Below are 17,385 nucleotides of genomic sequence, written 5' to 3'. Positions count from 1 at the left end.
CTTGTCAGCAAATAACTAGCTCGTAAACATACTTAAATAACAAGTAAGACATTTGAATCCAAGCTACCACTCTGTAAGTGGTATTTATTGATAATATTTCCTCATGTGCTTGTCATTCCAGTAGTTTCTGATCAGCTCACCATTCAGCCTAGAAAGTTTGTAAGTGTTGGGTTGTATGACTTGCTCAATCTGATATGGCCCTTACCAATACGGTCCTAGCACTCCAGTTGATGGGTCTTTGATGAACACCTTTATGAGGACCAAATCTCTGACCTAGAACTTTCGATCTTTAACTCTAGAATTAAAATAGCGGGCCACCTTTTGTTGATGGGTTGCAACTCTCAAGCTTTCTTTTTCTCTTTTTTCTTCAATAAAATCTAAAGATTCAACTAGTAATTTGTTGTTCTTTGCATGGACGTACGTGCTTCTTCGATGGGATGGGGGTTCATTCTCGACCAGTATCATAGCTTCATAACCATATGCCAAGGAAAAAGGAGTATGACCAGTTGCTATCCGAACAGTGGTTTTGTACGACTAGAGAACCTCTGGTAATTCTTCTGCCCAGGATCCTTTAGCTTGTTCGAGTCACTTCTTTAGAGTGTATTTCAACATTTTGTTTACTGCTTCGACTTTCCCATTCTCCTGCGGGTGAGCCACCGAGGAGAAACTCTTTGTAATGTCATGTCTAGCACAAAAATTAGCAAATAAATTTGTATCAAATTGAGTACCATTGTCAGACACTATCTTTTTTAGCAGACCATAGCAACATATTATATTTTTCACTATAAAATATCACACTTTCTTCGAGGTGATTCAGTCCACTTAGTGAAATAATCCACAGAAACTACCGTGAACCGTACTCCTCCTTTTCCTTTGGGTAGTCTCCCAATCAGATCAATTCCCCATATTGCAAAAGGCTAGGGACTTTGCATTTGCTTCAAAATATTTGGAGGTGCTTTGGGTATCTTAGAAAATCTCTGACATTTATCACATATTTTCACATATTCCATGGAGTCCTCGTTCATTGTAGGTCAGAATAATCCTTGCCCCCCAACGTGATCTCTGCAAAATCCCTCATGCACCTCAGCCAACAAGTTTTTTGACTAGTCAGGGGTCACACATCTAAGTAACGGCATAGAGTACCCTCTTCTATATAACACTCCCTTTATAATGACATACCGCGCAGCTTGTCTCATCATCTTTTTTGCGTCATTGCGGTTATCTGGTAAGGTTCCGTGTTCGAGGTATGTGATGATGGGTGCCATCCAAGTGTTAGCGATTGTAATGGGCATGGCTTCCTGCTCAATGATACTTGGGTTTTCCGAGTATTCGACAGGTACTATATTCAGAGTGTCAGCATCTTTTGCACTGGCTAATTTTTCCACGGCGTTTGCATTGGAGTTCTGCTCTCGTGGCACTACCTTGATTGTGTACTCTTCAAATTGCGCTAGCAAGTCCTTAGCTTTATTTAAGTATGCCACCATGCGCAAACCCCTGGCTGAATATTCCCCTAAAATTTGGTAGACCACTAGCTGAGAAACACTAATTACTTCGACTGACCGGGCATGAACATCTCTGGCAAACCGTAATCCTACTAAGAGGGCTTTATACTCTGCCTCATTATTGGAAGCATTGAACCCAAACCTTAATGCGTAGTAGATTTGATGCTGCTCAGGTGTGATTAATATAAGCCTTGCTCCTGAATGATCGAGGATCCATCCACATAAAGTTTCCAGGTGGGAAAAAAATTTCTCTACCAAGCTACATTTTCTGTCTGGTCGGGAACATCAGGAATTCTGATGCATTCAGCAATGAAATTCGCCAGAGCTTGTCCTTTAATGGTCGATCGGGGTTGAGACTTGATTTTGAATTGGCCTAATTCAACAGCCCATTTAAGTAGCTGACCAGAAGTTTCTGGCTTTTGTAAAACTTGTCGTAAGGGTTGGTCGGTGAGCACTTTAATGGGATGCGCTTGAAAGTATGGTCGTAGTTTGCGAGATATGAGAACTAAACAATACGCCAGCTTTTTGATTAGCAGGTATCTTAATTCTGCTCCTATCAACCGCTTGTTGACGTAGTAGACCAGATGATAAACTTTATTTTCCCCTCTTATTAGAGCAGCGCTGACAGCATGCTTCGTGACTACTAAGTAAATGAAGAGGTCCTCTCCATCTACGGGTTTGGAGAGAACTTGAGGTTGGGAAAAATGTTTCTTTATGGCTTGGAATGCTTGCTCGCATTCCTTCTTCCAGTCAAATTTCTTGCTTCCTCTTAGTGAGTTAAAAAATGGGACACTCTTGTCCGTTGACTTGGCCATAAACCTATTTAGAGCAGCAATCCACCCAGTCAAACTCTGTACATCCTTAGTTCTGGTCAAGGATTTCATTTCTCTGAGTTCATTAATCTTCTCAAGATTGAACTTTAACCCGCATGAGTTAACAATAAATCCAAGAAACTTCCCAGAACTTACTCCAAACGAGCATTTAAGGGGGTTCAACTTCATGCGATACTTTCTAAGTATTGCAAAGCACTCCCCTAGATCTCGCACATGCTCACTAGCTTCTTTTGACTTGACTAGCATGTCATCGACATATACCTCCATATCTTTTCCGATCAAGTCACGGAACAAGTCATTCACTAAATGCTGGTAGGTGGCACCTGCATTCTTAAGTCAAATGGCATAACCTTATAACAGTATAATCCTATATCTGTCTGGAAGCTAGTATGCTCCTCGTCGAGAGGGTGCATACTTATTTGATTATACCCAGAGTAAGCATCCATAAAGGACAAAGTTTCATGACTAGAAGTTGCCTCAACCAACTGGTCTATCCTGGGCAGAGGAAAACAATCCTTGGGGCATGCTTTATTCAAATCGGTTAAGTCCACGCAGGTCCTTCATTTCCCATTAGACTTAGGTACTATCACCAGGCTAAAATCCCAGGTCGGGTAGTAAGCCTCTCTGATGAACTTGTTTTCCTTCAGGCGCTCGACTTCTTCTTTTAGAGCCCTTGCTCGTTCCTTGTCAAGCAACCTTCTCTTTTGTTGAACAGCTGGGTATTTTTCATCCATGTTGAGCACATGGCTAATCACAGTTGGTGAGATACCCACCATATCCTTGTGAGACTAGGCAAAGACGTCTTGATTTCTTCGCAAAGATTCTACCAGCTGTGCTCTCACTTCCACCTTTAAATTCTTTCCAATTTTGACCACTTTGGCCGGTTCATTCTCATTTATCGGGACCTCCTCTAAATCTTCCACAGGTCCTACTCCACTGTCCAAATCCCTAAAGCGAGGATCAATGTCCATTCCCTTGCTTTGGGTAATTCCCTATTTGGTGACTTCGTCACAAGATGGGTCTGCTGCTCAATAACACCAGGAGTCATTTCCTGGTCGGTAACTTTTAAAAAAATTTCTTGGTCGGTAAAATTCACAATGTCATATTGGTCGATGTCCATCTCGTCTACTACTTCTTCTTTCTCCCCACACACAATCATGTTATTCTCATTGGTTCCCCTCCGTGCCATAACCACTGAAGCATTGTAGAATGCCCTAGCTTCTCTCTGGTTTCCCTGGACACACCTTATGGCTGCACTGGTCGGGAATTTCATAGAATGATGCCATATAGACACCACTGCATGTAGATCCATGAGTAGTGGTCAACCAATCACCTCGTTGTATGTCGATGAGCAATCTATTATAAAACATTATGTCATGATTGTCTCATGCCTAGGGGTGTCTCCTGTTGTGACCGGTAACTTGATTGTTCCAACCGGTGACAAATCTTCTCCAGTGAACCCGTAAATAACTTGAGAGCATGGCTTTAAGTCATTGACAGATAACTTCATCTTTTCAAAAATTGACTTGTAGATAATGTTCACGGAGCTTCCTGTATCAACTATGCATCTCTTTACCTTCATGTTAGCAATCTGGATTGTAATGAAAAGCAAATCATTATAAGGATACCTGGCGTGTCTAGCATCATCCTCTATGAAAGTAAGTGTTCACTCTCATACTGAGGATTCTTTGGAGGTTTCTCCTCAATAGTCATGACATCTGATGTTGCAGCCAATTCATGTCGAAGTGTCTGGGCATATCTCTCCCTTGCTTTGTTACTGTCCTCAGCCAAGTGTGGACCTCCACATATAGTGTCTAAGGTAAAATCCACAGGCTCGGGTTGCAAGGGTGGAGATCACTGTCGTTTGAACCCAAGATTGTTGTTTCTTCCTTCTCCTTGGGGTTTCTCTGCCCAGTACATTTTTTAACTTGCCCGACCGGAGAAGAAATTCTATCTCATCCTTGAGGTGATTGCATTCATTCGTGTCGTGACCATTATCTCCATGGAAATGACAAAACTTATTCATGTCTCTCTTACTCATCTCTTTCCTGATGGGTGGAGGCTTCCGGTAGGGAACCTCCTGATGAGTAGTGAGATATATTTCCACCCGACTGGCCAAGAGAGTGGTGTAATTAGTTAACCAAGGTTCATACTTTGTTGACTTGTCGTTTGGACCCGACTTAGCCTTCTTTTCTTCATGGCGGTTAGACCCGTTATTCCCACGTTTCTTTCCACTATTTTGACTGTTTCCAGAATTCTTAGGAGGGTCAGCTAATTCGCCTGAATTGTTTATGCCTTTCTCCTCTTTCTCGATTGCATCATCAAACATCATATACTTGTCCGCCCGGTCAAGAAATTGTTGAAGTGTTGAAATTGGATTTCTATGAATATTATCCCACAAAGGGCTTCGGTAAGTGATTCCAGAGGATATGGCAACCATCTTCTGCTCATCTCCTACAATAGTTGCTCTGCTGGCCTCTCTCATGAATCTCTGTATATAATTTGTTAGAGATTCATCCATTCCTTGTTTGATATCTGCTAAGTGGTTGGCATAAACTGGTGGAGTCTGGGCAGCACTGAATTGTCTACAAAACTCCTTCCTGAATGTTTCCCACGAGGTAATGGAATTTAGCTTAAACTTCCAATACCATTCCTGGGCAGTATCTGATAGCGTAGTCGGGAAAACTCTGCAACAATAATCATCACTCACCTCAAGCAGTTCCATATGGTCTTGAAATTTCCCAACATGTTTGATGGGATCTTCTTTTTCTGTATACACTGGTAGCACCGGTTATTTATATTTTTCCAACGGCTGGGTTGCTCTGATCCGAGCACAAAATGGAATGCCCCTCTTGTGGTCTACTGCATCTAGCCCAGAAGGTCATTTAGATAAGCCATGTACTGCAACTGTTAGTGCGTCAAGCTGGCTTGGATGGCTGGTGCAACTGACAAGGCTCCAATATTTTGACCTCCTGGTCGAACATTTCCATCTAGTGCACTGTCGTCAAGTATTTCTACTTGATCGACAGGGCAGATCAGATCTTGCCCTTCGACCTGGGTGGCCTTCCTCTTGTTGTTGATAACGCCCCGTAGATTCTTCTAGGTAGCATGTCCTCCTAACCGATCGAACCTGTACTCATTGATTTTTCAGAGGGCTTACTACGCGAGACCTACTCTTTCCTACTACGCTGCTGGCTAGGATGTACTGGCGACTTCTCAGAATGGCCTGGGCAGTCATTTCCTCCTTCTTGTTGGTCATTGCCCTCTTTTCCTTTGACTGGTTAGTTTGATGACTATCAGCCTCATCCCAACAATATATGTCTTTTAATTGTGGATTTTTCTTATCTCAAGGAGCTCTGGTCTGGTTATTTCTTGGCAGAGTTTTCTTACTACCCAACCGATGACTTCCTGATCAAGAATTTTCTGACCGGTGGCTTCTGGAAGGGGTTCTAGAATTCTCCCTTTACATTGATGTAGTCCTAGATCAAACTTTATCATCTGCCCGACCAGTGCGATTGCTTCGACTTCGGTCTGGTCCCCGAGAATCAGCCCTGCCAGCAGGGGACTTCTGACCAGCATTGTTGTTTCTTACTCCTTGGGTAGCTGCTCATGTCGCGGCCTCGGCATTGGCCTGTGCCAATTGAGTAGTGCTTCTAGAGTAAGTCCTGCCTCGCGATGTCACCAGTCGGCCTCCTCCTGTCGGCGTCTGATCTCTTCACTTCTGGCATCTAGATACCACCTTTGCTGCTTGAACGCAGCCTTCTGTCAAGCCATTTCCTTAGTGAAAGACTCATGCCGAGCATTGAATTGTATCATCTCTTCCTAGAAAGCACCCATGGTTTCTTGGAGTTGTTCGGCCTCTGTAGTTGTCTTCTTGAGAAAAACCCTGGGCTCACTATCAGGGTTCTTAGGTGCAGGATCTTCTGCTCTAATAGTTTCTTTAGCAGTTGATGTACTGGGCTTCTTGGGCGCCATATTGGTAGGATAGTAGTGTGTTTTTTCTATTCAGCCTCTTAATGAAAGCACCAAAAACCACAATTTTGGCTAACGGCGAGTTGACGCAAAAATGACAGTAAGCCTTGAATAGAAAATAAATGACACAAATAATTTTATAGTGGTCCAGCCCCAATTTGTTGGTAATAGCCTAATCCACTTTGAGTTGTTATATATATGTACCTACACTTAAGATCAGATGAACCTGAGCCAACTGAGTTTCTTAAGAATAAGTCGAAAAGTACAATGTTTCTCTCTCTAAGCTCTCTCAGAAAATGCCCAAAGTAACAGTCCCAAAGTCTCAAAATTAGAGAGTTTCAAAGTCTCCAAAAGATCAGATCCTCTAAATGATGCCATGAGCCCTTTTTATAGGCTCATGGATCAAAAAATCTCCCATTTTGTCGAGGTCCTAGGTTGTTTCAACCAGGTTTAATTAATATAGTAATAAACAAATTCAAATTACAACAATATAGCTATTACTCCGGGATATCTGAGAGATTCACGTGGAAGTTATGGGCAATTCGGGTTGAAGTTGTTATTGAGATTCATAAAAATGGCATTGGGAAGATAACTCAACATACCCGTTCGGCTAAACTTCCCTTCTGATGTGGTTGGTTGGGTAAAACTCTCTCCTGATGTTGCTGGTCGGGTGAAACTCCCTCCTGACCAGGCAAATTCTAATCTGGTCAAGTAAATTATTTCTTGACTAAGTAAATTCTTACCTAGTCAGGTAAAACCATCTTTTTTGCCAATTTTATTCGGACCAGTGACATGACGACTCTGTAGATCATATTCTCACCATTGCACTACCCTTGGTTACCACATTTATCAACCATCAATGCTCCACTTGGTAGCCATGAGTTGCCACCTGTCACCTCTGATTGCCACGTCATTAAACTAAAATTTTGGGGATAACATTAATATATTAAAATATCTTAACCAACTAAAAGATATTATATATTCTAATAAAATAAGATAAGATAATTAAACTTTTAAATTCAAATAATTTAAAAATTAATTAAATAAAAGATATTTTTTTAACAACTTAGGAATTAGGGTTTTGGGCACCAAAATTGTGCTCTAGGGTCGGCAGCACAAGGAGCCATGGGCTCGGGTGGGGGGCTGGCTTGCAAGGGCTCGGCAGGGACCTGGCAGGCGGGTGCGCTCGCGAATGGGTGTGGGGCGCGTGCTGGTAGCCACGGGGTTGCACGCAGGGATCCGTGGGGCTGGGGCTACGTCTAGGGTGCGGCTGTAGGAGGCTCGGGCCTTGTGCGTGTGCGTGGGTGAGTAAGGGATCGGACCATGTGCCTCTTAGGTGCATGGCTCAAGTTCCTCCTCATCTTTGTGTACAGATTTTTTTAAAATACATATTTCTCAAATAAATTTACAAAAATCTTATGCCCTTTATGGCTTACACAAGATCTAGAAAAATAATAAAATTCTTGACCCAATAGCACCATATAATTAACAATCCATCATTCAACCGTACATTCAAAAAAACATCCATCCATTCAATATACATATTAACATACAATAACAAATGCAAGAAACCCACACAGTATTTAATATATATATATATGTAAAGACTACTCTAGTACCAATTGTTGGTATTAAATGATCAAATCAAAGGTATGCAGTGGAATATATGGACCCATTTTAATATATAATAATACCAGCAAGGATCATACACATATATAAATATTAAATTACATACAAATAGATCAGGGATTACCTCTTATAGCCTATCAAGTGTCATTGAGTCTTTTTGTATAAATCAACGATCTTCCTATCCAATGTTCTAAGATCTCACAACCTGATCTTCTAGACAAATCCTCAAACACACAAGGACGTGTGTAGGCACGTAGGATTCAAAAGGTTGACTTTTGTGACTCCCTAGATGTACTCAACATATGAGATCTAGAGAGTTTTTGACAAAGAGAAGGTTTAGAATAGTTTTCAACATTAGAGAAAACTATCGCTTTAGAGAGAGAGTCAGTATTTTTATTATTCAAAAAAAAAAAAAATCTTTTTTTTTAAGTTACGTATTATCAGACTTATAAAGATATTTAATCCAATAAAATAATCTTTACTAAAATAAAATATAATTCAAATTAAAAACTGATTAGATATTTTCATTTAATTATTTATTTAAATCATATTTAAATAGAATAATTAAATAACCGATTAAACAAACTTATTTGAAATTCAAAATTCAAATCCTAGGGATAAAAATCCCTAATGCTAGGCGCCACACACTGTACTGTACAGTGTGTGTCACCCAGCCCTATTAGGGTTGCCCTAATTTTCTCATTTCTTTATTTAATCAACTTTTAAGACTAGATATTCATCCCAACATAAATATCAGTTAATTGAACATTAACTTTATCTTAAAATATCAGTTTTAAATTAAATAAAATAAATATCATATTATAAAGAAGATATTTATTATTCTCTCTCTTTAAATTATTTCAAACAAGATTAATATTTATTTTAACCTATAGTTTTTCAAAATAAAAATTATATAGTTAAATAATTAATTAATTCACAATTAATCAATTATCCATAATTTTCAAATAATTATTTCCTTGCCCTGAAAAATTAATTCATTTGCAATTTAGTCATTTCTCTTTACAAATATTTCTTTTGACATCCTTAGCCTTGACAGTGTAGGACAGAAGTGATTAGGGGAACATGGACCTATAATACGAAGCTCCAATAAACCAGATTATTAATTAAACTCTTTAATCTATAATCTTATTTATTAATTCCATGATTTCTCCAATATAAATATGGAATTACACTCTAAGTATTTATAGAATTATATTTACAGAGTTTTCTCTAGTAGTCCATTGATATAATCAATATATGTAGTTATGTCCGACATTATTTGTTCGTTAATTAGAGCTGGTCAAAATTACCGTTTTACCCTTCTAATTACCTCTTGATCCTTAAGTACCATTAATTCATTAGCGAATAATTAATCTATAATCTAATTATAGATTTAAGCTTAGTAACTATTCAGTTCCAGAATCAACTCTTAAGGGAACCAATATTCGATCCATTAAGAAAGAATGGATTCCAATATTGTAATTCATGTTCCTAGCCATCCATGATATTGAATCTCCAAAACAACACTCATTTGCCTCATTATTCTAAGAGACTTTAATGAGTGAATCAAAAGATCCAATAAACATAAACAGGAGTACATGAATACACAGGATTTAGACTGATCTACAAATAATATCCTATTATGATAAGAATTAAATCTTTACCTATAATATGGCAAGTTTATAAAGATAATTAATTCTCATCGGTCCTATCATATATAATCTCTATTATATAGAACCTATTTACTAAGATGTCTATCCACATCAGTGATCCGAATCTAGAGTACTTGCATCTCGTATGCTTAGCAAACCATACTAGTAACCATACATTAAAGATTTCTTACTTTAATATGTTACTGACTATTTTATTCATTGTATATGATCTTAATTCTCTCGTACTAATACAAAATCATATTCTCATAAATGAATAGGGATTTTTCTTGATATTATTATATAATTAATTCAAACAATAATTATAACATTCAAATATAATAAAATTGTACTTTTATTTAAAACCAATAAAATGTCTTTACATACTTTTAGGGCATTAATCCTAACAAATGCTACTTATTATAATGTGCAGGTATCTAGTTGTCAGTTAGCCATTGGTTCGCTATCTGTTGACGCAGTTCTTCGCCAACAGGTAATTAAGAAAATAAGAGAAAGGGATTAGTGTTGAATAATAAACTGAAACAGATGAATGATCTTAAAATGGATTGATGACACGAATACGTTTTTAGGTGGTTCAAAGGTTAAAATCCTTCTACTCCACCAGCCAATATTATTGTTATATTTCTGGTATTTCTTACAAGGTATTTCATTACACAATAGAATCCAACCCTTTGCAACTCCCAGGATCTCCATATTTATAGTAGAGGGCACTTGGGAGTTGGTAAGGGGGGTCATCCCGTGACCTTCTTACCCATCATGTCACTTCTATGACATTTATGATTAATTCCTAAAACCTGACAAATGAAGTGTGGTCTAATCAATAGGTAAGGGGGATAATGGGTCGCACGGCCCAACCCAGTCGTGGGTGCCTGAATACGCACGTTCATGCTGTGTGTCCGAGAATTTAGGGATATATCAGACACATGATGTCTGATATATGCACGTTTACATTGCGTGGTTGACTTTATAGAGGGTCACAGCTTCCAACTCCAGCTCGTGCCTCGAGCTGGATGCCTTCTTGACCTGCGGTCTTCATATTCCTGACTCGGCCCTTAAATAATCTTGATAAACCTTTGGTTACCTCGAGCTAAAGAGGTAGGACCTGACAACAGCAGCTCCGGCCACGTGGTATCCACATGGCTGATATAATTATGCCATATCTCAGCTCGCTAATAGCCCGTGGAAAATTAGGGCGTACATTCACCCCTCAAGCCTCTACTCGTGGCACACGATGTCATCTGGGGCCGCAATGGGGGCTTTTAGGCTTCTCCATGGACTCTCCATGTTCCACCTATTACGCGGGCGCCGAATACGTGGAGCATCGTGGCTGGTGATGGTACGTCTTCCGAGAACCACATTGAATGGCCTAGCCTATACTCAGCCGTCGTTTCGCCTTTTGAGCGGAGAGCCTCGGATCCCACATCAGGGCAATCCAACGGCCCTCCTCACATGGCCTTTCACGTATATAAAAGGGGTGGCCACCTTACGCATGGGCCACTCGTTTATTTGAAAATTTTCTAAATTTCCCATCTTCTTCTCTCTTCTCACCCTCAAAAAACCCTATTTTTCTCCCGGATACCATTCCTAGCATTCCAGAAGATCAGGTGCAAGGGATCCTTTGAGGTTTTGGTACCAGTTATTCCGTCGAGGCCCCAACCCAAACGACCCCTTCATCCCCCCCACAGCAAAACACTTCGTAAGTTTTCTGACTGTGCATGATTTAAATTTTCTTTTCACTGTAGCCTAGGTAAATAGTTCCTGTAGCTGCATGCAATATTTTGTTGGTTTTTTGTGGGTATGAAGGGTGTAGGTTTTTATTTTAGGGCATTGATTGTATAAGAAAAACCATTTAGGAGCATGGCTCATAGGGTGCGCTTTCTGGGGAAATCTTCTGGGTAGGATTTTTTGGTATGCTTGTTTAAAATATCCAGCATTTTGGGTGCAAAACCGGGTAGCTTAGGGGACACGCTTCACAGGCGGTTTTGCACTTCTTGCCTACTGAAACTTTCCTTCCAAGGAAAACTTTTATTCTGACCCTCCTGACACACAAATTCCGAGTAATCGGGGATCCGTTGGGAGCACAGGCGCGTGTTCATAGAACCGCATGGTCTCACTCTCCACGGGCTGAGATTACCTCAGCCCGTGCAAAGGAAACACTTATCTTCAGATTCTTTCTTATGTTTAGGTCGCCCTTTCTAAAATTTCTTCTTTTGTTCGCTAGGTGACCAAATGGGACCCAAGAAGAATGCCCCTAAAAAGACCGCAGGCAGCTCGTCCTCCCAACAATCCAAAGGAAAGGAGGTGGTGATAGACTCCCCAATCCCCGCTTTCGGGCCGGCCGTGGAGCGGGAGCTCGAGGTGGCGGCCGATGCTTTCTTCAAGGCTGAGAAGATCGTCTCGAAGATCACTAACCAGGGGAAAGTGAATAAAATATTCCTTTCCCACAATATCGAGCTGGGGAGGGGCGCCCTGATAGCCCAACCTCCCCTAGAAGGTGAGCGGAGCTGCGCGCCGCTCGACAACGAATACGCGGCTTGGAGTGATGAGCACTTCAAGGCTAGGGCCTTCCTCCTGCTGAACCAATACTTCGTCGACTTCCTCAACTATGTGAAGTTGGCTTCTTTCCAGCTCCCCCCCAACTCCTACCGTTTGTTGGAGGGGTTGAGATATCTGTTCCTGAAACAGGAATGAGAGGTCCCCACTCCGGCGGATATCTTATATTTTTTCTGCCTCAAGGCCAGCCCGAAGCAGCGAGGGAGAGGCGATGGGTTCTACTATCTGACCCGCTTTCCAAACACGGCTGCGGTCATCGAGCTGCCCAGCCACCCCAACGACTTCAAAGACCAGTTCTTTATGTCCAAGGGGTTTCGCAACTGCGAACTTCATTACTTCAACCATCCTCGTAAGTACCTTTTACTCTTAGCTCGTAAGTTAAGTATTGATTAGCTCCTCTTTATCATTTTCTAACTTAGAACAATTTTGCAGCCATTTTCATGAGGACAGACAAGTCTGTGATCCTCGAGAGTCAGTACGAGACACTGGCGAGACTGCCCCCCAGTGAAAAGGACTATCGCCAGCTCGTGACAGACGAGACGATGTTGGCATGCAAACTGATCTCTCTAGACCAGACTTTGGCCCTGAGGAGACCCCGGGGGCTTCCCCCAGCTCGCGAGATGAGGCCCATCCCCAAGGAAGAGGCCGCGGGGGAAGGAGAGGACGAGGACAAGGAGGACAAGGTGCCCCTCGTAAGGACGAGGAGGAAGCGGGCGCTGGAGGTCGCCCACAGAATGAAGGAGGAAAGGATCTGGTCTGGAGCAGCCGCAGGTCCCTCTGGGCAAGGTAATCCTTCCATGTTCAGGGGCTTAGATAAGGCCACCGCCGATCCTTGGTTAGCTAGGTTTAATCCCAACCAGCCCGTCCAAAGCCATGGAAATGACCCAGACCTCGACGTAACCCTACTCCAGTGTGTCGACCGGCTCGTGCTGGATTACGAGAGTAGCCATCCTAGGGGTATTGTAGTCGTAGACAACACCTTAGCCTTCAGGTCGGCCTTCTTTGAGGAGTATGGGACTAATCTCTGGTCGTGGCCCTCTCTTCGGGAGGGTACTGTAGCTCTGGGTCTTAGGAAATATGTAGAAGAGTGTAGTCCCGAACCAGATTCGGACCCAGAACCTGTTCTAGCTCGCGAAGTCATTGTCTTAGATTCCCCCGCAGAAGCTCCGGGGCCGATGGTCGTGACCATAGATTCCTCTTCTAGCTCGGGGGGTAGGATCCCTTTCAATATATATATACTTGAGTTCCGCTTTTTCCCTCTTATTTTTGTTGTTCTTGCATAAATGCTTACTTGTACACTAATGTTGTCTTTGTTTTGCCAGAGGAGATTTCTCAGCCCGGGAACAAAGACCTGCGAGCTATGTTCACCGGAGGGAACTCTTCTGCTGGGGCCTCTGGGCCCAAAATGAAGAAGCTCCGGGTGGCGAAGAAAGCCGCTGGGACACCATCCAAGTCCCCTGCAAAGGGGAAAGACCAGACCCCAGCTGCCCAGGCCAAGGTACCTCCACCTCCTGCAGCAGTGGAGAAGATGCCCCCGCCCCCTCCACGAGCTCCCGCCTTTGTTCGGGATATGGAGGCGGAGCCTAGTATTTTGGCAACCGCAGTCCCCGAGGTGTGCATTCCAGTGGACCCCCAGGCCTTGGAGAAAATTCCTGACGTCTTTCAAGGGACGGTGTACGAGACGGCGACCTACACCGTCGACCACTACTACACCGCCACCGAAAGGGACCTACGGGCGATCGAAACAAGGAGCCTGGAGAGCGTGATGGAGTCTTCACTAGGAATGGCTCTAACAGTAAGCTGGCTTTACATTTTGTATTCTTTGGTTATCATGCACCACATGTTCTCTCTTTTTTTTCTAAGGCAGTTACTTCTTTGTTTTGTAGGTTGCCTTGGCTCTTCACCGGAGCATATCCAGGTCTAAGGCTCGGCTCGAAGACATGAGGGGCGAGCATCAGGCTGTTTTGGCCGCCCAGAAGAATACCTTGGCCACCCTGAAGACTGCCCAAAACCAGGAACAGGAGGCCAAGGATGCCTTGGCGGCCGAGCGGGCTGAGCTGGACGCGTCCCGCCCCAAGCTGGAAGAGGTCGAGGCTAACAAGGTTGCCCTAGCCGCTGTAACGGCCGAACTTAAGGAGGCCAGGGCTGCCCGGGCCGTGCTAGACTCTGCAAAAACCGAGGCCGAGGAGGCTAAGGCCGCCTTGGAAAAGGAGAAGGCGGCTTCCAGCTCCGCCATGGAGGACATGCTATACCACTGCTGGGTCTTCAACCCGAACGGCGACTTCTCCTTCCTAGGAGCGGATGTCTGGGAGTCCTTCCGGGAGGGATTTAAAGCTCGTCTTCAGTAAGAGGCGCCCTCTGAGACTGGGGAGACCTCCACAATGGCCGAGCAGGAGGGCGAGACGGCGACCTCAACGGAGTAGCCCAGTGGAGCCTAGGGCCTTTCTTTTTCTTTTTCGAACACATATACTTTCTTTTTTTTGTAACTTTTGTATGAAGTTTTTTAACCTCGAGACAATTGGCTTTATCAATCTTTGCTTTTAATTGGTTTACATCCTTTTGCCTCTATGCACTTCGGTAATAGTCTTAGCTTGTTTTTCTTTTTGTTGGTGCTATGATTAATACTCTTATATTTTTCTAGGAAATACATATTAACCAATCTTGACCCAACTTCTAAGATAAGTCCTGGTTGCTCCCCGGACATTGTCTTGAAAACTTAGTTCGCGTTAATTCTTGATATAATATCTCATGCTCTTTAAGAAAAACAACGATCAATCAACTTGAATTAACTTCTAAGTTTTAGGAGCTGGTTATGTCCAGGACGTTAGTTTGAAAACTTAGTTCGCGTTAATTTTTATCAATATCTCATGCTTTTTAAGAAATACATCAATCAATTAATTTGAATTAACTTCTAAGTTTTAGGACCTGGTTATGTCCAGGACGTTAGTTTGAAAACTTAGTTCGCGTTAATTTTTATCAATATCTCGTGCTTTTTAAGAAAAACATCAATCAATCAATTTGAATTAACTTCTAAGTTTTAGGACCTGGTTATGTCCAGGATGTTAGTTTGAAAACTTAGCTCGTGTTAATTCTTGACTAATATCTTGTGCTTTTTAAGAAAAACACCGATTAATCAATTTGAATCAACTTCTAAGTTTTAAGCCGACCTGGTTACATCCAGGATAGGACTTAGTTCGCGTTAATCCTTTATCAATATCTCGTGTCTTTTAAGAAAAACATCGATCAATCGATTTGAATCAACTTCTAAGCCTTTAAGGCGACCTGGTTATATCCAGGCACCATATGCCCCCCAAGTAACTAGGAAAGGGTCTTTCGTGGTTACTTGAGATTACATCCGCAAATATACACAATAATAACCAAAGATTTAATTCTCATTGCTTAACAAAAAAAATGTGGCCTTTAAGCCTTACAAGGGTACTACTGATAATATTTCTTCAAATGGATGGCGTTCCAAGTTCGTGGGACTGCCTCTCCATTGAGCCGAGCTAATTTGTAAGTTCCTCCCTTTATGACCTCGGTGATTTGATATGGCCCTTCCCAATTTGGTCCAAATACTCCATCTTTGGGATCCTTACCGGCTAAGAAGACTCTTCTGAGGACCAGGTCGCCAATGCTAAAGGCGCGTTTTTTGACCTTTGAGTTGAAGTAACGAGTGATTTTTTGCTGGTAATGCGCGAGCTGAAGCTGCGAATCTTCTCGTCTTTCATCAATCAGGTCGAGGGAGGCGCAAAGTAGTTCGTGGTTGCGGTCCTGGTCATATGCCTGGACTCTATTCGAAGATACCCTAATCTTGACAGGGAGGACTGCCTCACTCCCAAAAGTCAGGGAGAAAGGAGTATGACCCGTAGGAGTCCGATGCGAGGTCCGGTATGCCCACAGAACCTGGGGGAGATGTTCTGGCCAGGCACCCTTGGCTTCGTCTAGTCTCTTCTTAAGGCTCACCTTTAGCGTCTTATTAACAGCCTCGACCTGGCCATTTGCCTGGGGATATGCCACGGATGAGAAGCTTTTCACAATTTCGTACCTTTCACAAAATTCGGTGAAAAGGTCGCTGTCGAATTGAGTCCCATTGTCGGATATGATTTTCTTCGGAAGCCCGAACCGACAGATAATGTTCTTGACCACGAAGTCGAGGACTTTCTTGGAAGTGATTGTTGCCAAAGGTTCTGCCTCAGCCCACTTTGTTAAGTAGTCAATAGCCACCACGGCGTAGCGGACCCCGCCTTTTCCAGTAGGGAGGGCGCCAACCAAGTCGATTCCCCAGACCGCAAATGGCCATGGGGACGAGATCATCTTTAGCTCGACTGGGGGAGCTCGGGAAACTGTGGCGAATCGCTGGCACCTGTCACATTTCTTGACATACGAGATCGAGTCCTTTGATAGTGTGGGCCAGTAATACCCTTGCCTTAAGACTTTTAGGGCCAAGTTTTTCCCCCCAGTGTGATCCCCGCAAAAACCCTCGTGCACTTCCTGCAAGATGGGCTTTGCCTCGCCTGGCAGAACACATCATAAGAGGGGTAGGGAATGCCCACGTCAGTACAGCACCCCATCTACCATCGTATACCTTGGAGCCTGGTACAGTACCCGCCGTGCGTCATTACGCCCCTCGGGTAACTTTCCTTCGGTAAGGTACTCGAGGATGGGGGTCATCCAGGTCGGTCTGGCGTCGATCATCTCGACCTCTGCCCCGACCTCTTCTATACTTGGTTTCTCTAGGAACTCTACCGGTACTAACCCCAAAGTGTCCGTCTCCCCGGAGGTAGCGAGCTTGGCGAGGGCGTATGCGTTAGCGTTCTGCTTTCGAGGTATTTGCTTGATTGAGCCTCGCTCAAATGCGGACAGTTCAACTTTTACCTTGGCCAGGTAAGCAGCCATCTTGGCTCCCCGAGCTTGATATTCACCTAGCACCTGGTTTACCACGAGTTGGGAATCGTTGAAGCATTGAACGGAGCTGGCCTTCAGCTCCTGGGCTACCCTTAGCCCGGCCAGCAAAGCTTCGTATTCGGCCTTGTTGTTGGAGGCCTTGAATACAAATCTCACCGCCGAGTGGAATCTATGCCCTTCTGGGGATATCAAAATGATTCCAGCCCCAGAGCCGTTCTCATTAGATGAGCCATCCACGAAGATCTTCCATGATGCATGGGTCGAGGTGACCAGGGGTGACCCTTCCACAGGATCCTCCCTGAATCCTGTGCACTCTGCCAC

General features: G+C 43.1%; 1 protein-coding gene across 1 annotated transcript; it reads right to left on the bottom strand.

The window, feature by feature from the left end:
• Positions 1 to 585: 585 nt before the first annotated feature.
• On the bottom strand, positions 586 to 3,111 carry LOC133785589 (uncharacterized). Its single transcript, XM_062224808.1, has 5 exons — positions 2,926 to 3,111; positions 2,597 to 2,665; positions 1,758 to 2,419; positions 1,180 to 1,644; positions 586 to 685 (listed from the first exon to the last, which is right to left on the bottom strand). The coding sequence occupies exons 1-5, from the start codon at positions 3,109 to 3,111 to the stop codon at positions 586 to 588; spliced, it is 1,482 nt and encodes a 493-aa protein (XP_062080792.1).
• Between the last annotated feature and the right edge of the window lie 14,274 nt (positions 3,112 to 17,385).

The sequence above is a fragment of the Humulus lupulus genome, chromosome 6 (genome assembly GCF_963169125.1).
Source record: "Humulus lupulus chromosome 6, drHumLupu1.1, whole genome shotgun sequence".
Taxonomy (NCBI): Eukaryota; Viridiplantae; Streptophyta; class Magnoliopsida; order Rosales; family Cannabaceae; genus Humulus; species Humulus lupulus.
Note: the sequence above shows the minus strand (reverse complement) of the source record. Positions and strands in the feature narration are given on the sequence as shown.

Bases quoted from the DNA above. Each gene is read 5' to 3' on its own strand.
- LOC133785589 (XM_062224808.1), bottom strand. From the start codon at position 3,111: ATGGTGGGTATCTCACCAACTGTGATTAGCCATGTGCTCAACATGGAT. The intron at 1,645-1,757 runs GTAGAGAAATTT...CTACGCATTAAG, and splicing joins CAGACAGAAAATGTAGCTTG to GTTTGGGTTCAATGCTTCCA. The intron at 686-1,179 runs GTATGTCATTAT...TTTTTGTGCTAG, and splicing joins ATGATGAGACAAGCTGCGCG to ACATGACATTACAAAGAGTT.